The sequence below is a fragment of the Taudactylus pleione genome, unplaced genomic scaffold (genome assembly GCF_031769625.1).
Source record: "Taudactylus pleione unplaced genomic scaffold, aTauple2 ptg000086l, whole genome shotgun sequence".
Classification (NCBI taxonomy): domain Eukaryota; kingdom Metazoa; phylum Chordata; class Amphibia; order Anura; family Myobatrachidae; genus Taudactylus; species Taudactylus pleione.
The window spans coordinates 7,207,501-7,230,923 of record NW_028284488.1 but is presented as its reverse complement, the minus strand read 5'-3'; the positions used below and the strand labels follow the sequence as shown (position 1 = coordinate 7,230,923).

The window sequence follows — 23,423 nt, the reverse complement described above, 5'->3', positions numbered from 1 at the left end:
AAGATACTGGAGTTACCTATGAACCCATGGGAAACTCGTGTTCCTGTGTGGTGTTCTTCACTTTGCAGTTCTTACTTACGTGTCCCACTTGGTGACAGTTAAAACATATTTTTGAACGGGTTGGATGAAAGGATTGTTGTGGAAGTTGAGCAAGAGGAAAAGATGGTGGGTATGGGTAAGGATGTGAAGGATAAGGGTATTATGGGAGGTATGAAGTTTGTGGGTAGCATGATGCCTTTGGTTGTGTATGATATGTGGGGTAAGGATGTGTTTGCTGTGATGTGGGATTGGTGAGGACGTGTAATTGTTCAGGTGCAGGTGTGTGTGTGGGTGCAGGTGTGTCGGTTGGCTGTGATGTTATTGTCATTCCTTCCAGAGCTTGGATACTGACAGCCATTAGTTTTTCGCTCTTGGTCTCTCTCTCTTCTTTGTGATATTTTTATCATGTTCTATGGCAGACTCTATGAGGTTATCTATTGTGACTCCCCTCCAGCCAGGTTGTGAGGTCTGAACCCGAGTCTTTAAGTCGTCTTTCAGACCGTCCATGAGTACCATGACTATCATTCCCCTGTGGTGAGTGCTATCTTTAATATCTTCTAACCCAGTGTACTGGGTGATAGCCTGCAGAACCCGGTCGCAATAATATTCTGCAGTTTCACTCTCCTTTTGCTTAATTGTGAAAATTTTGTTCCAGTTAACTACTACTGGAAAATATACACCCAATTGAGTTACAATGCGGGAAATGTTACCTTGGTTTACTTGGTCTGTTAAGGGAACGTCACCATCCAATACACAATCCGTGATAAATTTTGTCACGTCGGTATTACGTGGCAGACAGGCCCTTAACACCACACGCTAATCTTTATTAGTTGGCTCATGAGAACTACCCAAATTTTGTCAAAAATCTTTGACATTTGGCTAGTTCCTTTTTGGGATCGGGGAAATAATTTATGATGGAATTTAGTTCTGCTCTTGTCCAGGGACAATGCATTACTACTTCCCTCGTGGGCACTACACCGTTCGCATCTGCATTTCCATTCGGAACAGTTATCGTCCGAATGGGATGTAGACAGGTAGCGTTGCTACCTCTGACCTGGTTACCTAGCTGGGGGTTTAATCTGCTGCTGCTACGTATGGTATGAACAACTTCCTCTACGGGTGCAAAGGGTGTTAACACTTCCCTTGCTGTTACGATGGAGATGGCGGCACCACCCGTGATTGTGGTGATGTAGCACCTATCATTTGCACAGCATGGGAAATGGCAGACATTACAATAGGCTCATCATCCACATCATAAACATTTTCCTTATGGTTGCTTAAGAGAGGGTACAAATTGCTTGTTACATTTTTATGGGTATTTTTGGTAACTGTACTTGTGCACCTCCATCCACATAAGATGGGGGAGGTGAGCGTGAACTGCTGGCAATACTCTCCACAACGCTACCTTGCTGCACGTGCGCGCCATTTTGCGGCTCGCCAGTTTTGCAATTTAACGTCGCGGATGTATTTTCTGGCAATGCGCTCGCGACGCTAGTTTGCGTCGCTTGCACATTTTTAAGCCACGCATCCCATTCATGCTGCCACAATTTTAAGCATTCACAATATTTGACCTTTTTCTCTCGGGAGCGCATCAAACTGATGTGATCCCGGACATTATCTAATGCATCCTTATCAAAACTACCAATTCTGGGAAACGGTCTAACACTCTTCCTCGTCATATTAAACCATAAATCACAATACCTTATTGCATAAGTACCGTACTTAGTATGCATAATACAACGGGCCGATCGGCGCCTCCATTAGCAGCACATCATTGCCTAACATCTCTACTGTTTGCATGGCTCCCATTCTGAGACAAAATCCTACGGTTTTCAATAAAGATTTAAACTGGTGAAAGACAATCAAGATACTTTCACTTACCTGTGGACGATTTAAGTCGGCGGCGCCCACACACCTGGATAAGATTTGAAAAAGGCAACTTCCACACCCGGATAAGATTTAGTAAGGCAATTTCCACACCTACGGGAGTTTATATGTCGGCCACTCCCACGCACCTCTCTACAACAAAGACAACATGTACACCTGCTACTGTGTATAGAACGGTAAAGCTACTTACCGAGCGGCTAGACTAACCCTTGCACCTAGCCCTTAAGGATCATACGATACCCTTAACTTTGTCCAACAAATATTCACTGTTACACACTTTTTTCCTGCGCAGAAAAATACACTTTAACCCAGATATTGATAACAATTGAAAAAGGTAAACCTCGACGGCTTTGTTTAAACACATGGCAGTAGAACCGGAAGTACGTATACACTATTGTGCGACCAGCCGCTTACACAATAATGCGACTACCACACAACCGTATAATGACTTTTTAACTGCGTACGCAAAAGTGCGTCTTTGCTGTGCGCAAAACTGCGACTCAGCCGCGTACTCAATACTGTGGCACCCTTTTAAACGTTAGGTTCTATCAACAAAGGAAAACAAACTTTTTCCTCTCTTGTCCTTGGATTCTAGTCAGCTTCCTTTGCTCACACGAAAACGGATAGCGATTTTTCAGCACAAAGCGGTTGCAGGAAAACCCTGCATGTGGCCACACCACCCTTTGCTGAGATATCGATAGCCGTATGTGCCGTGTGAGTAGGTAAGTGACTTCACTCGACGAGCCCCCATCTGACGATATTGGATCAGAACCTCTATACACACCTTCCTATACCTTCTAATATCCTGCCTATACCTTCTAAGGATGACGCTAATTTGCGTACTCAGTCATACAGTAAATAAAGACTTAGACCTGGAATCTGTGGTTCCAAAGCACAAAGTATTATTCAAATAAAAGTACAGTCAGTTACACGCTATGATCTGTGTACAATTTAGCGCAAAATAATTATACAGACCCAAGTACAGTATACATACGCAGCGCCTCTGGTCCAGATGTTAGGTATCAGCAAGAAACCCCTCGTCCGTCAGCATTCAGCATGAAGACTAAGACCCAGTGTTTGAGCACACATGTTTATACCCCCCCAGAATAGACAGGACAATAGAGAAGTTTGTTGCTGATATCATTGGTTCCCAGGGGAGAAGCATCTGTTACAGAGCATTTAACAGGCTGGTTCAAATAGACTCACCCAGCCTCTAACAGCTGGTGATCTCTGCCCACCCGCCCCCTGCAACATCATAACAGTTAATACATTTTGTTGCTTGAAGTCTCTGCGGTCCATAACTCGAGAATGCATGATGCGATCTCCCCACCGATATCACCGGAATACTGTGGAAAGAGTACGCATCAGTACAAAACCAAACACGGCTTTCTTAGCATGTATAAAACCTTAGTTATCAAATATCTTTATTTTACAGCATTTATACTAACTGAACCAATGTAAATCTTATACCTTAATGCTAATGGAACCTTGTAAGTGAATATGTAATGTGTGAGTGTACGGGGTTTGATATGAAGATGCTAGTTAACTGGGGACAGATGCGTGCGCATTTAGCTACTAAACAGTGTTTTTCTTATTCATTCGCTAATGGGCGTCATGTTAGCAGCTCAATTGTGCGTAATGTGCGGTGTTTATGCATGAGATTCCATCTATGATGGACTTATCATATTTATATATATATATATATATATACATGTACATACATACACACACACTCATATCATTCCTCACTCACAGTTTCAGACTGCAATGCAAATGTGTTAGCTCCAGCTGTGAAGCTGGGGCCATTCTGTCTGGGTATGGGGCTAAAACCTGTTTAGGATTCAGACACATTCAATTGTGTAGATCAATGCCTGGGTTATATTACAATTGCCACAACTATACTTATCTGCATACAGGGATTCCCAATTTGTATGTAAAGCACTCACAGTTTCTGGTGCATTGTCTATTCTATTTACTTTTTCTCAAGAGGCTGTTCTTCTAGTTGCCCTTGGTAGATTATCAAAAACATTGCCATCTGTTCTTAGCTCGTGAGTTGTAACTTAAAGTGACGCTGGTCGCAAAATGGCGTCTTGCAGATTCTTGTTTCTAAAATGGAGTCTAGCTGCCATTCGCAAGATGGCGTCGTGCACGCTTCAATTTTAAACTGATCTTGTCTCAGCCAATTATCCAGCTTTGACAAAATCTATGGAATATTCCTGCAAGTTCTCTGTGTTTCTTGCCTATGGATGTTTCTGGATTTTTTGCAAATCTGAACCATATAAACCATCAAGATTTTGGAACTCATAATTACTGATTTGTCTGCCATTTATTTCTCTGTATATATCTGAGCTAGTATACCTGCTAACCAGCCACGGTCAGTTTGTTTCTGTTACAGGATTGTTTCTGTGTATCCTGCTTAGCCAGTTTGTATTTCAAATTCATCTGTATTACCCTGCCATCATTTCCAACCCTTAATAAATATTTTTGTATTTACTATTATACTTCATGACCTTGTGATTTGCAGTACTCCAGGGGTTTTTCATAACAATTTGTTATATATTGATAGTAATTTTTTTATCGCAATTGACCTGTGTGATCGACTATTCCTATAACACCAGCTTTATTTTTACACTGCAATTTAGATTTCAGTTTGGACACACCCCTCAAAATCTACATCTCTCCACATTTTAAATCTGCAGTGCAACATGGTTTTACCAAGATGCACAGTTACTTGCTCTTTCTTACTCTATTTCCAAATCTAAGTGAGGCCCTGCACATCTTTCTGCAGGAGCTGTTGTTATTTTCTCGTGCGACTCTATTGTTTACTTTCTTCAGAAGTACCTACATTCTGGTTGCTCTCACAATCTTTGAAGATTATGTACTGGAGACAACATGCTGTGGCTGATTAGTTTATGTGTATATACAGGAAACATTACTAATGCATACCTCCCAACATCTAAGTCCGGGCAGGAGGGACAGGTGTGTTTGCGTGACCTATTGGCAAGGGAAGAAGTCTATTAACTAGACGAAATGCGTTGGTGCCTCCTGGTTCCACTTCCATGAATTTACCTTTTATATACACTCAGATAAGCCATTCCTTTTTTTATTCCTACAATTTTTATTCCTCCATTTTTTATGCTGTTTCTTAAACATCTGTTGGTGGCATATTTTATAATTATATATTTTATGTATTTTTTATTGTATGTTTATGTCCCTACATGTTTTAGGGTACCTCTGTGTTATAATTAAATTCCCCTTTTTTTAATATTTTCAGTTTATGTATTTTCTATATATACATTTTTTTCTGTACTGAATTGCACTTTTATTTGCATTTATGCGCACGGATCACACTTTATATTGTATTTTGCACATATACCAAGGCTCTGGAATTGTGCATATGTGCTTTTATTATCCTTACCTTTTGCAATATTGCACTCATTAGCACATTGAGTGCTTTATATCAGTTTTGTTATATATATATATAATATATGTGTGCCTATAATGAAATAGCTAAATATATTATCACACAACAGACTATGACTACCCCAGACTGATTCTTTATTTACTTGTAGATGAACACAAAGTTCTTTTGTTGGAGTACTCTCTTGCTAGGTGATCATTTATTGCATGCATTTGTAATCCTCAGTAGGGATTCCACAATTGGCAAAGTCAGGTAAAGTTATCATCTAATGCTTATCTTTGATTCACAGAAAACAACAGCTTAATCTCTCCGGTAATAATGTATATATAGTGTAGTCTTTAGTAGTACAACTATCTTCAGCACTCTGTAATAATAATCTTCCGCACTTAGTAATAATTATATCTCAATCTTTAGTGCTCTCTCAACCAACTTGTAGTACTATATCTCTATAAATGTCTCACTATCAGAAGATAGTAGACTCAGGGCCTCATTCATCAATGAGTTTAATCACTCACAACGAGTGATAAAACTTGCTGCATATGATAAATGGTGCTCCAGCCAATCGGCTCCCAACTGTCATCTGTTTGAAAAATGACAGTTGGGAGCTGATTGGCTGGAGCACCATTTATTAAAAGCAGCGAGTGTTATCACTCGTTGTGAGTGATAAAACTCGTTGATGAATGAGACCCTTAGTCTTTTGGCTTAAGCACAACTCAGTTGGCAAATGTATCACACTGTCAGCATATACAGTATATATATATGTATATATATATATATATATATAACTTAGCCTTTGGCAGATATATCACCTTTAGATTTCAGCTCATTTAGGGACATCTCCCTTGCTCAGCACAACTCACTATCAGCTTTCACAGATCCTGCTGCAGTCCTCATCGCTGCCACGCTGTCTGCACAATGTTTCTCTCATTCACTGCTGTAATTCTGCTGTGGTTTTCAGCAATCTACTCAGCAGGTACTCAGTGGCTCTAACCCTTCAGTAATGTCACTTGTCTAGACCTGCACCTCACCCTGTTCTCCAGCTCTGCTTCATGGCTTTTCTCTACTTACTCTGTGCTTGTCCAACAACCAAGATTTTTTTCCCTTTTGCCAGCATGCCTCTTCTGCACTTCACAGTGCCACAAAGTGTTGACCTCCAGTATTACAATGTCCATAGGTTTCCATGGAAGTCAGGTGTATAACATCTAGCTTTGTATAATGTGTTATTTTATGGTGTTTAATAATGGTATGAGCGGCTCACTCAACCTGCTTCAGTTGCAGCTGATGCAAACATCATGATGGATCTCAAACACATATTCTCAAGTATCCATCATTGTTCAAGTATTTACTGGGCTCAGTAAGATCCAGGAGTATCAACATTATTCTGACAGTAATCTGTTAACCAGAGGTTTCAGAAACCCATAATTATATTGTTTTTATAAACAAAAAAATCAGATATTATGCACTACAGAATCTGTAATACATAACCATGCAAAATTTACATGAAAATCATCCAGTGATCGTATCTATTATGCTTTCTTTCAGAGATCCACTCCCAGTTGCAGACTTTCCAGAGAGGTGAGATTATTTTCACTTTAAATTTTCTTGACTGTACAGTAGCCCAGTGAATCATTGCACTGTTTCTTATTATTTGAACAGTGTTGTTTTAATTAGTTTTAGCCGTATTCTCTGTGTGCTGAACCAGATGTCCCCTGGATCACTGCTGGGCTGTTGTGTCTTTGCGACAGCTCAATAACAGATATACTATGAATGAATATGTACTGTATGTGTGTGTGTATATATATATATATATATATATATATTAGGGATGTGCAGGCTCGGATAGGTTCGAGTTTGCACGTGGAGTTCGGATTTTTCCCTCCAAAAAAACGGAACTCAGAACGAGGCAAAACGTCATCTTACATGGACGAACATCATCATTCCTGGACAAAAGACCAGGAATGATGATGTTCGTCCATGTAAGATGACGTTTTGCCTCGTTCTGAGTTCCGTTTTTTTGGAGGGAAAAATCCGAACTCCACGTGCAAACTCGAACCTATCCGAGCCTGCACATCCCTAATATATATACAGTCAGGTCCATAAATATTGGGACATTGACAGAATTCTCAGATTTTGGCCTCTATTCACCACCACAATGGTTTTGAAATGAAAAAAAAAGGTGTGCTTTAACTGCAGACTTTCAGATTTAATTTCAGGGTAATTACATCCAAATCGGGTGAACAGTGTAGGAATTACAACAGTTTCAATATGTGCCTCCCACTTTTTAAGGGGCCAAAAGTAATGGGACTATCAACTCAAAAGCTATTTCATGGACAGGTGTGGGCTATTCCCTCATTATTTCATTATCAATTAAGCAGGTAAAAGGTCTGGAGTTGATTCTAGGTGTGACATTTGCATTTGGAATCAGTTGCTGTCAACTCTCAATATGAGATCCAAAGAGCTGTCACTATCAGTGAAGCAAGCCATCATTAGGCTGAAAAATCAAAACAAACCCATCAGAGAGATAGCAAAAACATTAGGTGTGGCCAAATCAACTGTTTGGAACATTCTTAAAAAGAAAGAACGCACCGGAGAGCTCAGCAACACCAAAAGACCTGGAAGACCACGGAAAACAACTGTGGTGGATGACAAAATAATTATTTCCCTGGTGAAGACAAACCCCTTCACAACAGTTGGCCAAATCAAGAAGACTCTCCAGGAGGTAGGTGTATATGTGTCAAAGTCAACAATCAAGAGAAGTCTTCACAAGAGTGAATATAGAGGGTTCACCACAAAAACAGGAAGACCAGATTAGAGTTTGCCAAACAACATCTAAAAAAGCCATTACAGTTCTGGAACAACATCCTATGGACAGATAAGACAAAGATCAACTTGTACCAGAGTTTTGGGAAGAGTATGGAGAAGGAAAGGAACTGCTCATGATCCAAAACATACCACCTCATCAGTGAAGCATGGTGGTGGTAGTGTCATGGTGTGGGCATGTATGGCTGCCAATGGAACTGGTTCCCTTGTATTTATTGATGATGTGACTGCTGACAAAAGCAGCAGAATGAATTCTGAAGTGTTTCGGCAATATTATATGCTCATATTGTCAAATGCTTCAGAACTCATTGGACGGCACTTCACAGTGCAGACGGACAATGACCCGAAGCATACTGCAAAAGCAACCAAAGAGTTTTTTAAGGCTAAAAAGTGGAATGTTATGCAATGAATGACCAAGTCAATCCCCTGACCTGAATCCGATTGAGCATGCATTTCACTTGATGAAGACAAAACTGAAGGGAAAATGCCCCAAGAACAAGCAATAACTGAAGACATTTGCAGTAGAGGCTTGGCAGAGCCTCACCAGGGATGAAACCCAGCATCTGGTGATGTCTATGCGTTCCAGACTTCAGGCTGTAACTGCCTGCAAAGGATTTGCAACAAAGTATTAAAAAGTGAAAGTTAGATTTAGGAATGTTTAGTTTGTCCCATTACTTTTGGCCCCTTAAAAAGTGGGAGGCACATATAGAAACCGTTGTAATTCCTACACCGTTCACCTGATTTGGATGTAATTACCTTCAAATTAAATCTGAAAGTCTGCAGTTAAAGCACATCTTGTTTGTTTCATTTCAAAGCCATTGTGGTGGTGAATAGATGCCAAAATATGAGAATTCTGTCAATGTCCCAATATTTATGGACCTGACTATATATATATATATATATATTGCTGCTGGAGCGGTACTCAACAAAACAGATAAATTAACCTGTGTGCCCTTGCAAATATAAAATAAATTATCGTTGTGAACAACCCCTCCAGGGGTTAACGGCATGGCACTTCAGGGTTTTGATGCAAATTTTAATATTGACGACGTTTCGGGGTGCTAAACCCCGTCCTCAAGTGATACAATACTTGAGGACGGGGTTTAGCACCCCGAAACGTCGTGAATATTAACATTTGCATCAAAACTCTGCAGGACCGTGCCGTGTTTATCCCCTGGAGGGGTTGTTCACAATGATTATTTATATATATATATAACGATCTACCCATGAGATTGCATATTACATTTGGCCCAATGCGTTCAAGGACAGATGTTTTTTCCCGGACTCCTTTCATTTGTGGCTTAGGGTCTGATTCAGAGCCGCGCCCTATGCCGATATTCCCGTAAACAGGCACCTCCCGATTGCTACCGCACAGAGATGCAGAATAAATTTGGACGCAGGATCTGTGGATTTCAGTGGGCATTCCTAGGAGCTAACAAGGGGGAGACTAAGCAGACCCAGGCGTGTCGCTATAAGCAGCTATCTCCAAAGACACACAGCTGCTCACACAGAAGACCATACTCAGATGGATAAACTGTACCTGCCATAGGGAAGGTTCCTGTTTCGATGGTGAGTCTGGTGGTGCACAACCATCTCCTCTAGCCCCCAATTGCGCTTTCTTGGAGTCATCCTTGACTTCTCCATCACCTTCAAACTTCACATTCAGTACCTTTCGCAGTTCTGCCGCTTCCATCTCAAAAATATTTCCAGTATCATCAGACCATTTCTCACCCTGGTTGGTACTAAGACCCTCATCCAGTCACTGCTCATCTCCAGTTCGGACTACTGTAACCTAATCCTATCTGGCCTGCCTAACTCCCGTCTTTCTGCACTTAAATCTGTCCTCATTGCTGCTGCCGGACTCATCTTCCTCTCCAAACTTACTACATCTGTCTCCCCTCTCCTACAAGCCCTACCATGTGCGCATATGTACGCTGATACCGCTTCTACCCCATGTATGATCGGGGGTTTGACAGTTGTCATTATCGGTGCTACTATCTACAAGATAGCAGTGCCGATAGCTTGGGCCATGTATGAACGGTCAGATCGTCTGACCGTTCAGCCCGCTGTAGCTGTCGCTATCGACAGCTACAGCCTGGCGCTGCCCTATCCCCACAGCAGGGACAGCGCTGTCCCTGCTGCAGCGGCTGCCGGCTCCAGGCTGCACGCGGGGATCTCATAATACTTGCGAGATCCCGTGCATGATCAGTGGAGCCGGCCGGGACTGAGATACAGTGCATCAGCACTAGGCTGATGTGCTGCAGTCTCTAGCGGGGAGAGCCGGAGGGGGGAGTTATCGCTCCTCCGCTCTGGCCGATGAGATGTTTATACATCTCAGCGGTAGTGCTTCCTGCTTCGCCTCGGTAAAGAGGCGAAGCAGAAAGCGACATAGCAGCGCGATAAGTGCCGCTATAATACATCTACCCCATTAAAAAATAATAGCGCTGAAAACGATCTCCGTATGAGAGGCTTGTTGTAAAATTTACTTACTGTATGAGTAAACTGGACTTGAAATGTTTTCATTTCAATAAAAACTGGAAAGACTAGAGACCATCCTCATTTTATTTTAGTTTGTATTGGAATTTAAGTAACTAAAGTCAAGTGAATACCTGAAATGGTACAAAGGTTGGCAGTAAAAAAAAAAAAGTTTAGGTTAGCAAAAATGGAAAAATAATGTATATTTCAGAGTTATAAAAAAATGCCCTTTTCAGGCAGCAACTAATGGGTTATGAAATTGCAGCTGTTCTGCAGCCCTAAAAATAAGAAGCTTGTCTAGGCCATGAAGCGCCACCAGTGGACTACTGAAGACTGGGAGAAGGTCTTATGGACTGATTAATCAAAATTCTCTGGTTTATCACACAGGGTTTGTGTATGCTGTTGAGTAGGTAAAAGAATGGTTCCTCATTGTGGTTGATTTATTTTTAATAGCAAAATACCATGTTTTGCTATTGAAAGCAGTGCACTTTTACATTTTGTACTTAAACACACTGGAAAGCGGCAGGGTTTACAAGCTGCTACTTAGATAATAAACTCCTGTGACACCAACTGTCATATATGGATGAGGAAGTGTGATGATCTGGGCCTCTTTTGCTGTGTCCCTAGTTGGCGACTTGCATAGAGTGACTGGCACTCTGAGCTCTAAGGGCTACCACAGCATATTGCAGTGCCTTGCTATACCCTCTGGTCTATGCCCAGTTGGTCAAGGGTTGATCCTACAGCAAGATACTTACCAAAAACATACCTCCAGGCAATATCAGAGCTACCTTCAAAGAATGGAACAAGATAGTCATGGAATGGCCAGCACAGTCTCCAAACTTAAATCCCATAGAGCTGGTATGGCATGAACCAGACAAAAGAGTGAAAGCAAAGCAACCTGCAAGTGTAACACTTTAGTGGGAATTTGTGCAATAGTGTTGGGAAGAACTTCCCAGACAATATTTGCTTTCCATTGTCTAAGCAATGCCACAAGTGTGTTCTGTGGTTATATTTTCAAAAGGTGGCTACTATGATGAGTCACAAAAGACAGATATTAAACTGTAAATTTCAACAAAAACTGGAAAAATAGGGTTTTTCTAAAACTTTAGAAGTAGTGAATATATCTTGTAACAGGGATGGAGAAATAAGAACACATGACAGGCATGGTCCTGGTGTACCAGTGCCTTTTAATGGAAGCGGACACTGGGCCTGATTCAGACCCGCTTGCAAACGCTACGTGCTCGCAAGTGGGTCGATGTTAGGCCACTGCACATGCGCACGCCAGAGCCGGCTCCGACGTGCACATGCGTGAGACCCGGCTAGCGACGGGCGCTCCGTCGCTACAGGTCTCGTACCAAAGGGGGCGAGCTGTCGATGGTGATTGACAGCTCGCCCTGTTTGGGAGGCGGGCAGGGAGGGTGGCTGCCCAAACTGAGGCGTTCCCATGCGAACACCTGCCATTTGGGGGCGGCCCCACTGACATCACCAGTGATGTCAGTGGGAGAGCTTCTGGCTCTATTAGAGCTGGAAGCTCTCTGGGGCTTGCGGCCCGAGACCCTACCACAAGGGTCTCGTCGTAAGCCCGATGGTCACGATGGTCCTGACCATCGCGACCATCAACCCGGCCGCTCGCAATAGCGGTGGGTCACCCACAGCTATGTGAGCAGCCAGGAGGCCGCACTTAAAAAAAAAAAAAACGCCCTGATTCAGAGCGAGCGTCCGGCTCTGAATCATACTCACTGTCCTGTAGCAAATACACATAGAAGCCTGGAATAGCAGGCCTAGAAATTAAATAAACAGGTGTACTCAAATAACACAGCACCAAAGTCTCTAAAGTTCAGTCTGCTTTTATAGTATGCAGCCACCTCCTGCCATGCTTCCCAGCACAGCTATTCAGTCAGTCCCTGACACTATTCGCAATTAGACCTACTTGCTGGCCACTATTCGGCATCAGTGCCCAGAGCACTGGGTGTATGAATATTTTAAACTTTTCCTGTCTTCAGTAATGACTTGCAGCTGGGCTTGTGCAACCTTGAAAACTCAGAGTTCCAAATCTCCATTGCTGCTGCAAACTGCACAGGTTTTGATTTTATCTCCCTTGAAGGGAGCTGATTCCACCAGAATGTGGGTAATTTAGGCGAGAGACAACCCCTCTCACCACAATATATAATGGAGAGAAATTGGGCACTCCACTCAACAAGTTTCTTTTGGGTGCTGAAGTTGTAATAATATTGAATGTAGGTTATCCGGTCACATTGACAGTTACCATGTTGACGTTCATAGGTCAATCTCGTTGTGGTTCACTCTGTCAACAGGCAGTGTCACTTATTTTTCAGTTTAAAAATTAAACCCACTCTCTCACTTTTAATACTGCTGCTTCAGACAGAGGGACTGCAGGAGATCTATCCATATCTGCCACAGTCCTTCCAATTCCAACAGCAGGCACTGCCCCCATAGGACTGCAAAGCTGCCAGATTTACCATGATCCGGAATGTGAAGCATTCCAGAGTTTGGCCCCCGCAGCTTAGCTACTGTAGCCTATATGCTACATTTCGCAAAACTTACCAGGAGTGGGTTCCTCCAGAGCCCTCCCCAGCAATGACCGCTGCTCATGTGTGGTCAGCAGCCAGTGCATGCGCAGAATCCCAAAGTGGAAGTTTGCGAACATTTCTCTTTTTACGTCAGTGCAGGTATTATTAAACTTAATTTGCAAATTTGGTATATCATGTGTATCAGTAATATGGTTTATTTATAATTGATGCCTTAATGAATGTTACTGCTCCTCAGCCTTTTCCTTGTAATCTGCAAATTGTAAATAGTCTCTAGCCTCATCCACCATATGTGTCTCCAGCGTCTCTCCAACATCATCCCCCTGCATCTTTACAGAGCCATTCCACCCGCGTCTCACCAACGCCATCACCCCTGTGTCTCTTCAGCAGCATCCCCTGTACTTCTTTATAAAAATAAAAAAATTTATTTTTGAAATTTTTTTACAGTTTACACCCAAAATAACAGAATATATTTCAAACATGGTAAATGCACGGTTTCAAAGTAAACAGTACAGAAGGACTGGTATAAATGAAGACAATAGTTATATTAAACAAAACATTAAATAGACAATATCAAGTACAGTATAAAAAAAATAATATATCCATTGGCCTAATGTGTAAAAGGATAGGCATAGAATATATAAAAGAAAACAAAAAGAAATAAAGAAAAGAATAAGGTCAAAAACGATCAGTGAATAGCATAATAATATATCTTGCAGGTAATTCAGAGGTAGAAAAAACCCTAATAAGATAATATCAACGTGACGAGTGCCTGCACCTTCCAGGCTCCCGTGACAAGAAATAAAAATATCAGGAAAAATAAGTACCAGCAAAATAAGGATACGTTACAGCCTGCAGAATGGGTCAGTATAGCTCTATATAAAAAATAAACAAAATAAGAAAGGTCGCATTACTCAAATCTAGACCCGGCAAAATAAACTCGCTTCAAATAAATATGTATAAAGTGGTCCAATACCAGACCAATAAGAAGAAAACAAAAAAAAAATTCACATCAGCCAGTGTCTCTACTGTATAGGCAGCAACTATAAAAACACCCACCCCCCATACCTCCACCCTGTATGACCATGGCCCCAACTTATGGCATATATGGATCCCCAAACTAAGTCCTCCAGAACTACACTAAACTACCAAATTCCCACCCACCCAGAGGGGCAACTATACCCATGTACCTAAGGGACAGGAAACACCAAGCCCAGGATCAATAGACCAGAACAGTAAACCCCAAAACAAACAGATAAACTTACTCAAGCGTCAGCAACATAACAGATCATGGATACAGCAGAATTATAATTAAAGAAATAATCACATGTACAGAATATAACAGTAATAAAATCACAAAACATATGTACATAATAATTCAACAATAGAATGGAATAAAGAACAATATAAGTAATGACTCAATTATAATTAACACAGTCAAGGCGGATCATCCCTCTCCAAGGGCCGTAGATAAAGCCACGCCAGGACATCCTGGAAACAGTCAACAAAGTGAAAGCGACCCACCAAGGACATCAAAAAGCAGGCAGAAGAAATCAGAATGGAGAGCCAGAGATCACGAAACTGACTCTGTACTTGGAATAATTTGAAAGAGAATTTTTGGACTACCACTGAAATAATCGGGAAGGCTGTTATATTTCGATGACGAAATACCAACTGGCCCCCTACTCCAGGTAGGCTAAAAACTGCATCAGGATCCTTGTAATCCAGAATTTTTACGATAACTGGTTTCAGGAAAAGTCCGGGACGAAGGGGTTGCATTGGTGTGCGGTGGGCTCAGGCAATAAAAGACTGAGTAGTAAAGGAGCCATTTACAACCAGGATTTGCAGGATTTGCGCAGATGGAGTCCCCTTTGTTATTTCAGGCGAAGCAAGTTTATCGATAGTGCTGCGGCATAAATCTTGACAAACAGAAAATAATTCAGTATGTAGCTCTGCCACTTTAAATGGAGGAGCTGCTCCATGATGACCACAGACATCTCAGTAAAAAAGGGTTGCACAGGAGCCCTAGTGATCCCCAGCACTTTATTAAAAAGGGGGTAATCACCCCCCCGTTACCCATAAGACTGACCTGCAGGCAAAAATCTACAACTCCAGAGCCAGGAGTTGTAACAAGCACACTGACTAAAATCCAAGATGGTGGCTGGCAGGAATTGCAGGTCCACAGAGGCCCCCAAAGAATAACAAAATGGCCTGGACAGTGTCCTTCACCTCCTCACTTGCCCAGAATTTCAATCGGGAGCCAACTGTAGCAAACGTCAGGGACAGGAGACACCGAGGCCAAATCCAAGATGATGCCCGCGACTAGGAGCACAGACAAGCCGCAGGACTCCCAGAGTCTGCAGAGGTAAGTATGCAGCAGGTGGATAGTGCCAGGAACCATGCAGGATAGTAAGAATAGTTGTTCAGGATATTGGGACCTAGGAGCTACGGAGTTAACCTCTTACATCCAACCCATCCAGGCTACTTCCCCCACCCCCTGTACTTCTAACCAGCATCATCCATCCTGCATATCACCAGCACCATTTTTCTGTATCTCTCCAGCTTATCCCCCTGCATCACTAGAGTTAATTTCCCTGTGTCACTCCAAATCACCCCCTTGTCACTCCAACTCAGGCCACTGTCACTCCAAGTCACCCCCTATGTCACTCTAGGTCATCCCAATGTGTCACTTCAGCTTAGGACACTGTCACTCCTATTCAAATCACTATGTCACTCCATCTTAACCCCCTGTCTGTCCAGCTTATTCCTCCTATGTCTGTCTAGCAGCAGCCAATTGCAGCCCCAGTCACTGACCCACTCCCTTTATGTATACTTATTTAATTACTGTCTCCCTGCCTCCCACTTTATGAATATTTATTGGATTGTTCAGCCAAAGTCACTGCCATTTTGACTACCCAGCAAACTCATATTCTTTACCAAGGATGTAGCATGTAGCCATGGTGCACGGAGCATGTGTGTGCTACTGTGCCCATACACCAAAGTGTGCCAGGTAGGGGGTGTGCCAAGCATGTAGTGGCAAATTTAAAGGGAAATAAAAATAACATTAGGGACAGTATCAAACTGGGATATGGATGGCTAGATATATTCCAAACCACTAAAGTAATTCCACCAATTAAACATAAGCCACACAGTAGTGCCCCCAATTCACATTATTCAACACAGTAGTGTCTTTTATTCATGTTGTGCCACAGTAGTGACCCTTGTTCACATTATGTTACGCAATAATGGCCACAATGCACGTTATGCCACACATTAGTACCCATTAATTTGCATTATGCCACAGTTTTGGCTATTTTTTTACATTATGCCTTACAGTAGGCTCCACAGTTCATATTATGCCACAGTAATGTCCATTGTTCACAATATGCCATAGTAGTGCCCCTTATTCACATTATGCCCAACAATAGTGCCCCTTATTTACATTATGCCACAGTAATGTCCCTTTTACACATTATGCCACAGTAGTGCCCCTTATACACATGCCATAGTGTCCATACGGGGGACGTGGTGAGGTTGGAGCCATAAGCGTGGCTCTGCACACACCATGCTCCCTGTCTGGAGGCACTGATCTCTTTATGTGTTTCAGGCTCAGCTCAGCAGGTGCTCTGCCCTTCAACTGATGGCTGATGTCCGGCGCTCTGGCCGGTGCAGGCGCCTGGAGCATGAGCTCCACTGGAACCATCCTCGCTATGCACCTGTTTTTTACTAACTAGATGTTAGAGGTTAATTAGTCCGTAGTCCATTTTTGATGAATGCAATTCAGCAATTACTTACTACAAATAATGAGAAGTAAAGTTTGCACACAGTATTACACACAAATATGGAAATGGATTTGTAGCTCTCTTGTTTTTGCTCTAAAATATATATTTTTCTCCTTCTATAGAATTCTTAAACTGGACTTATCTCTTAATGAACTGGTGGAATTGCAGGCTGACACTTTTCAGCACCTACAGAACATTCTGGAACTCAATATGTCCTTCAACATCCTGACCAGGTGAAAATTCCATGAATCAATTCTGTTCAGAGGGCAGAGAAAAGTGTTCCTTGTTTACATTCATTAGTATTGGATGTTTTGCTTCCAGGCTGTTTTCACAATGGGGCAAAAAAAACCCCTTATGGATACTAAGATAACTGCCCTCGGTTTTAATTTCGCGAAGGTAAAAGACCAAAGACAGTTAAACCATGCTCAGGCTTGTCCAATATATTACCATCATCCAGTCTATCATGTGAGTGAACCACAGTCTGGTTCTAGTGCTCACTTTCACGACATGGTCCAATGGTGGTGAAAGATATACAGTATGCAGATAAAATGTCTCTTTCCACCTTATAAAGGAAGACATCTGTCTTTATTTTACTAAATGTAATTTCTAGAAAATGTTTAAATTTCTAAAACATCCTAATTCAAAATGGTTAATAACTAAATACAGTTATGGGGGTTTCTGGTCAGAATGAAAGTTGTTTTGTTATGTTGTATGTATGGATTTTTGCACAGTACTACTTATTTAATTTGTATTAGTCAATATATTGGAAAACAGCAGTTATTTATATAGCACCAGCATATTCTGTTGCACTTCCATTGTTCTGTACTTTCTGAGGGAAACTTTGGAAGGAACCAGCTACTAGATGGTTTGATTTTTCTTTTGCCCGTATACCCTTGTCGGATGACCGATTTGCACATCAGGACCGCTGCACTCCTTCCAACACCACTCCTCGCTCAAGACTGCCATCCATCAAGAATAATCCTACAAACCTACTGAGCATTTCTTAATGTTAAATCCTACAGACTTAAACATAAATTGGTCATTGCTCAGACTAATAGCACACTATGAATTCTATTTTGAGCTCAATAAATGTTCCCAGGCTTTCTGCGCCCTATGCCAGCCAGCTCCGGGAATTACAGCACTGACCGGAGCATCCTCTTTGGGTTGTAACAGCTTAATTGTGTACGTCTGAAGCATCCTACAGGATGTTCCGGGCGGCACTGCAGCAGCGATTCTGGCTGCAGGGTGCAGTTCAAGGCACTCTGCTAGCCAGATGCAGGGTCCCTGGGTGAGCAGCTGTGCCGCCCACAAGGCTCTGAGCTTGCACACCCATAGTTACAACCCTGAATGTCACTGGAAATGATTGAAGGTACCTTATTGACAATGTGTAGGATGCTATGCATTATCAGTAACTCTTTAAGTAGCTTGAGCTGTGGTTACTCTGGTCACATGTGATGATTAGATGATCATATATCGGTTTGGGTATGGGTTGCTGGCAGTCGGGATCCCGGCTGGCAGAATCCCAACACCAGGATCCCGACAGGGTTAACATAACAACACTTGTTGATCGGTATGCTAACCCTCCCCCTCTCCCTAACCTAACCCTCCCTTCCTGGTGCCTGAACCTAACACCCCCTCCTCTCACCCTAAACCTAACCCTTCCCCCTTAGTGCCTAACCCTCCCCCTAGTGCTTAACCCTAGCCCCGCACCCTATCCCTCCCCCTAACCCCTGATACTTACCTTCTAGATGCTGACAGTCGGTATTCTGGAGCCAGGATCCTGACTGCTGTCGGGATTCTGGCACTGGTATTTATGCTGACTACATCCGTCATATATCATGTAAATAAGTTTGTCAGATAAGCAATATCATCTTGTGTATGCAATCATCTTCAGATGTAACTCGTGTATCCAAAACCGCAGTGATATAATCAATTTGCACACATCTGCTGCTCACATAAAGCAGGGGTGCTGATCCCCAGAAACTATAGAATCCAAAAAAGACAAATGGAGCGCTGATGTATGAAAGTACTGATATGATCTACATCTCTAAATAGTTATAATAATAATAATAATAATAATAGTAATAATTTTTATTTATATAGTGCTTTTCTCCTAAAGGACTCAAAGTGCTCTAAATTTGCCTTTAATGTACAAAATACAAAACAAGCTTCACAAGGGAAATTAGTGAAATGCTTGGGTGAAGAGGTAAGTCTTGAGTGTATTTTTGAAGGATTCTAACGTGGAGGCCTCTCGAACTGTGTGGGGAAGTGAGTTCCATAAGGTCGGAGCCACAAAGCTTAAAGCTCGACCCCCAGACAAATTCCGGGAGATTCTAGGTACTATTAATAGTCCTTTGTCAAGGGATTGCAATAATTGAGTGGGACAGTAAAGAATCAGAAGCTGCTTCAGGTACCTTGGGCTATGGTCATGTAGGGCTTTGAAAGTCAGTAAGCCAATCTTGAAAACAATTTGCCATCTGACAGGCAGCCAGTAAAGGGAGTAGAGAATGGGTATTATGTGGCTGGAACGGGGCTGGTTGGTTAATAGCCTGGCAGCTGCGTCTTGTACCATCTGCCAGCGGTGCAATTCTTTTGCTGGGAAACCAAGGTAGAGGGCGTTGCAGTAGTCTAGGCGTGATAATATAAATGCATGTATGACTTTAGGCAGATCTTCTGAGGGAATTAAGTGCTTGATTCTGGCTATGTTCCTCAGATGAAAGAATGAGGATTTGATTGTGGCTGGTACCTGATGTTCAAGTGTCAAGCCACTATCCAGGACAACACCAAGATTCCGCACTTGTTCAGTGTTTTGTAATTCTGAACCCCCAAGTGTAAGTCTTGTTGGTTGACATTATGCTGTAGCCCTGTCCTGTAACCTATCATAAGGACCTCTGTTTTATCAGGGTTCAGTCACAGCCAACTGGCACTCACCCACTCCTGAAGCTCAGCTAGGCAGCCATTTAGGGTTGTTATGGGGTCCTTTGTACCTGGAGCAAAGGACAGGTACAGTTGTGTATCATCTGAACAGCAGTAGTAGACCAGGCCATGACGTATGATTATTTCACCCAATGGTAGCATGTATACTGCAAAAAGCATGGGAGATAGTATAGAACCCTGTCAGACACTGCATGGAAGTGGCACTGGTGATGAAGAGTTTACTCCAGAAGAAACTCTCTGTGACCTGCCGGTCAGAAATGATTTGAACCAGCTAAAATTTTTCAGGTGCTCAATTAGAATCCCGTGGTCCACAGTATCAAATGCTGCTGAGAGATCCAGAAGGATTAAGATTGAACGATCACCTCTGTCTCTTGCCATCAGAAGATCACTAAGCACACATACAGAGCTGTTTCAGTGCTATGTCTTCTTCTGACTGGAATGGATCATAAATATCATGGGTAGACAGGCGGGTTTCCAGTTGCATTGCCACCACTTTCTCAATAACCTTTCCTAGAATAGGAAGGTTTGATACTGGTCTGTAGTTGGTCATGCAGTCGGGGTCTAAATTAGGTTTTTTAAAAAGTTGTCAAACAATTGCTTCCTATAGTGGTTCTGGAAAAATGCCTGTTTGCAAAGAGCATTGAACTATTTTTGCAATTACAGGGCCAATCATGTCCATACACCCTATAAGAAGCTTGGTTGAAGCAGGGTCCAGATCACAGGTGGTGGGTTGCAACATTCTGATAATTTTAGTAATGTCTTTTACCTGCATTATGTCAAAGCTATTCCAGGGAGACAGGTAGCTTACCTTGGCAGGCTTGGTAGTGTGACACTCCTTTGATGGCACTGTGGGGATTCCAGCCCGAATGGAGGATACTTTATCTGCAAAGCATTTTGCAAACTCATTGCATCTTGACTGGGAGAGGGTTTCATCAAGCTGTAGGCATGCTGGTTTGCAAAGCATCTCCACTGTACGGAAAAGCTGAGCTGGCCTATTGTTTGCTGCTTTGATCTCATTTGAAAGGAACTCTTTCTTACAGGTGATTGTTGATTGATATTCACCAATATGTTTGATTAGTTTTAACTTATCCTCTACCAGGTTTGTCTTCCTCCATAGTCTTTCAAGTCTACACCCCCTTTTCTTGAGTTCATTAACACTATTGTCAAACCAAGGGTGTCACGATCCGGTGCAAGTGTTCCTCTGTGGAGAACTGTGAGCCGGGGGGTTTGGGTGACTATGGAAATGACTGTAACTAGGTCTCCTAGTTGCGGCCGAATTCAGGTTTGGCTAGATCTGCCCAGAGGCGCGGAGTCTAACTCACTTGGTGGTTTTCTCCAGTGACCCCTCCAATTGGGATTTGGTTTTCGACGCACCAAGTGAGCAGGTCGCGGCCCTCTGGACAGGTACCTGGGAATGGCAGACGACCGGAAACTATTAAATTAAGCAAACGCTAGAACACTGGAGATAAACTGGATGCTTAAATATAGGAAAGGAACTGAATACTGGAACACTGGGCCTGATTCAGAGCCGCTCGTTCGCTCTGAGCGATGTTCGCACAACTGCGCATGCATATGGGTCGTAATGCGCATGCGCAAACCAGTCATTGCGGTCAGAAATCGTGCACTCGCAAAACAGCGAGGGGCTGCTAATTTGATTGACAGAATGTACCGTTTGTGGGTGGTAACAGGGAAAGGTGCTTGAAAATGGGGGAGTTCTGCACTTACCTGCCCGGGGGTATCCGGTGGTCTCCGCGGCTCCCGGTGGCCTCCCTTCTATCTTCTCACTGGAGAGGGGGCTGCTGGGAGTCCAGGGAGCTGCTGGGAGGTTTCAGGGGCTGGTGGGAGGGGCAAGGGCTGCTGGGAGATGTAGTTCTCCCAGCGCCCATTATGGGGGGCACACAAACTGGGGTCACACACACACACTCATGCACATACACATTCACTCATACACACTTACAAACAGTAACAAACACACACACTGACATACTCACCCTGATGCAGAAGACCTGGCTTCCTACGCTGGAAGAAGAATACAGCGCTGCAGAAGGTAAGTAATTAGGGACTAATTAAGCTAATTGGAAACTTCCAATTGCTTAATTAGTCCTCAGGAGGGGAACCGCCGGGGTGCCAGAGCAAGTCCCGCTGATTTTTCCTAAAATTAACGATTTTAGGAAAAATCACACTTGCTCTGGAGGTACGTGAATAAAAATCTCCCGGCGCATAAAAAAAGAAGAAATCCGCACCAAGTTGAATAGCAAAAAACCCGTACCTGGAGGAAAAACCTTGCAGGTGCAGGTTTTTTGCTATTCTTGTACCCAATTACATATGCCCCAAGGTGTTGCGACTGAGAAGCGAATTGAGTGGTGGTCTGACCACGTGACTGTGTTTATATTTAGGTCAGAGACTTCTAGTCCAATTTGGAAGACAAGATCAAGAGTGTGACCACTTATATGAGTAGCCGAAGGAATGACTTGTGTGAGGCCCAGAGCATTCATTGTGTAAAAGGAAGTCTTGGCCAAGGTGTGAGAGCTCATCATCAACCCATGCATTGAAATGCCCAAGGATCAGCCATCTTTGATGCTCCAGAACTAGTCCAGCAAATAGTTGATTAAATACACATTAAAAAACATAAATAATGCAATAAATGACAATATAAAATAATTTAGTTGAATTCAGAACGTACATATGTAAAAAAAAGTGCACATTGTGCAATGTGGTGTAGATTTTAAAATGAACCTCTATATACCCCTGCCTATACCTTCTAAAATCCTTCCTATAAACCTCTAAGAATAATGCCAATTTGCGTACGCAGTCTGACCGAAATGAAGACAGGAGTGGAATCTGGGGTTCCAAAGCACAAGTACTATTCAGGTAAAAGTTCAGTCAGTTACACGCAATTGATACATACATAATTTAGGCGTAAAAGGAAATAATACAAACCCAAGTACAGTATACATACGCTGCGCCTCCGGACACGGAGATAGGCATCAGTAAGAGACCCTCAGTTCATACAGCATTCAGCATGGACTAAAAAAACAGTATCCGGGCACACATATTTATCCCCCCCAGACTAAAACAGGACAATGGGGAAGTTTCTTGCTGATGTGAAGCATATGTTACAGCTCATTTAACAGGCTGGTTCAAATAGACTCTCCCTGCCTCTAACAGCAGGGGAATCTTTCTAGTCACGCCCTCTGTAACATCCTAACAATTATTCATGAGATAAAACATTTTGTTGCTTCTAGGTTCTGCGATCCATAACTTGCGAATGCACGATGCGATCTCCACACCGATAGTACCGGAATCTGTTGAAAGTGTACACATCAGTACGGACCCAAACACTGCTTTCTTATCATGTACAGAACCTAAGTTATCAAATATCTTTATTTCACAGCATTTAAACTAACTGAACCAACTTAAGTCATATACTTTAAAGCTTATTAAACCTTATGTGTGAATGTGTAATGTGTGAGTATTCGGGGTTTGATATAAAGACGCTAGTTAACTTGGGGA

General features: G+C 42.5%; 1 protein-coding gene across 1 annotated transcript in view; it reads left to right on the top strand.

Annotated features, from left to right (window-relative positions):
• Positions 1 to 23,423, top strand: part of LOC148529145 (uncharacterized) — a 146,742-nt gene that overhangs the window by 29,301 nt on the left and 94,018 nt on the right. The window contains exons 3-4 of the mRNA XM_088468890.1: positions 6,890 to 6,922; positions 17,096 to 17,206. Coding sequence (XP_088325016.1) covers positions 6,890 to 6,922; positions 17,096 to 17,206 — 144 coding nt within the window. The remainder of the gene's footprint in view (positions 1 to 6,889; positions 6,923 to 17,095; positions 17,207 to 23,423) is intronic.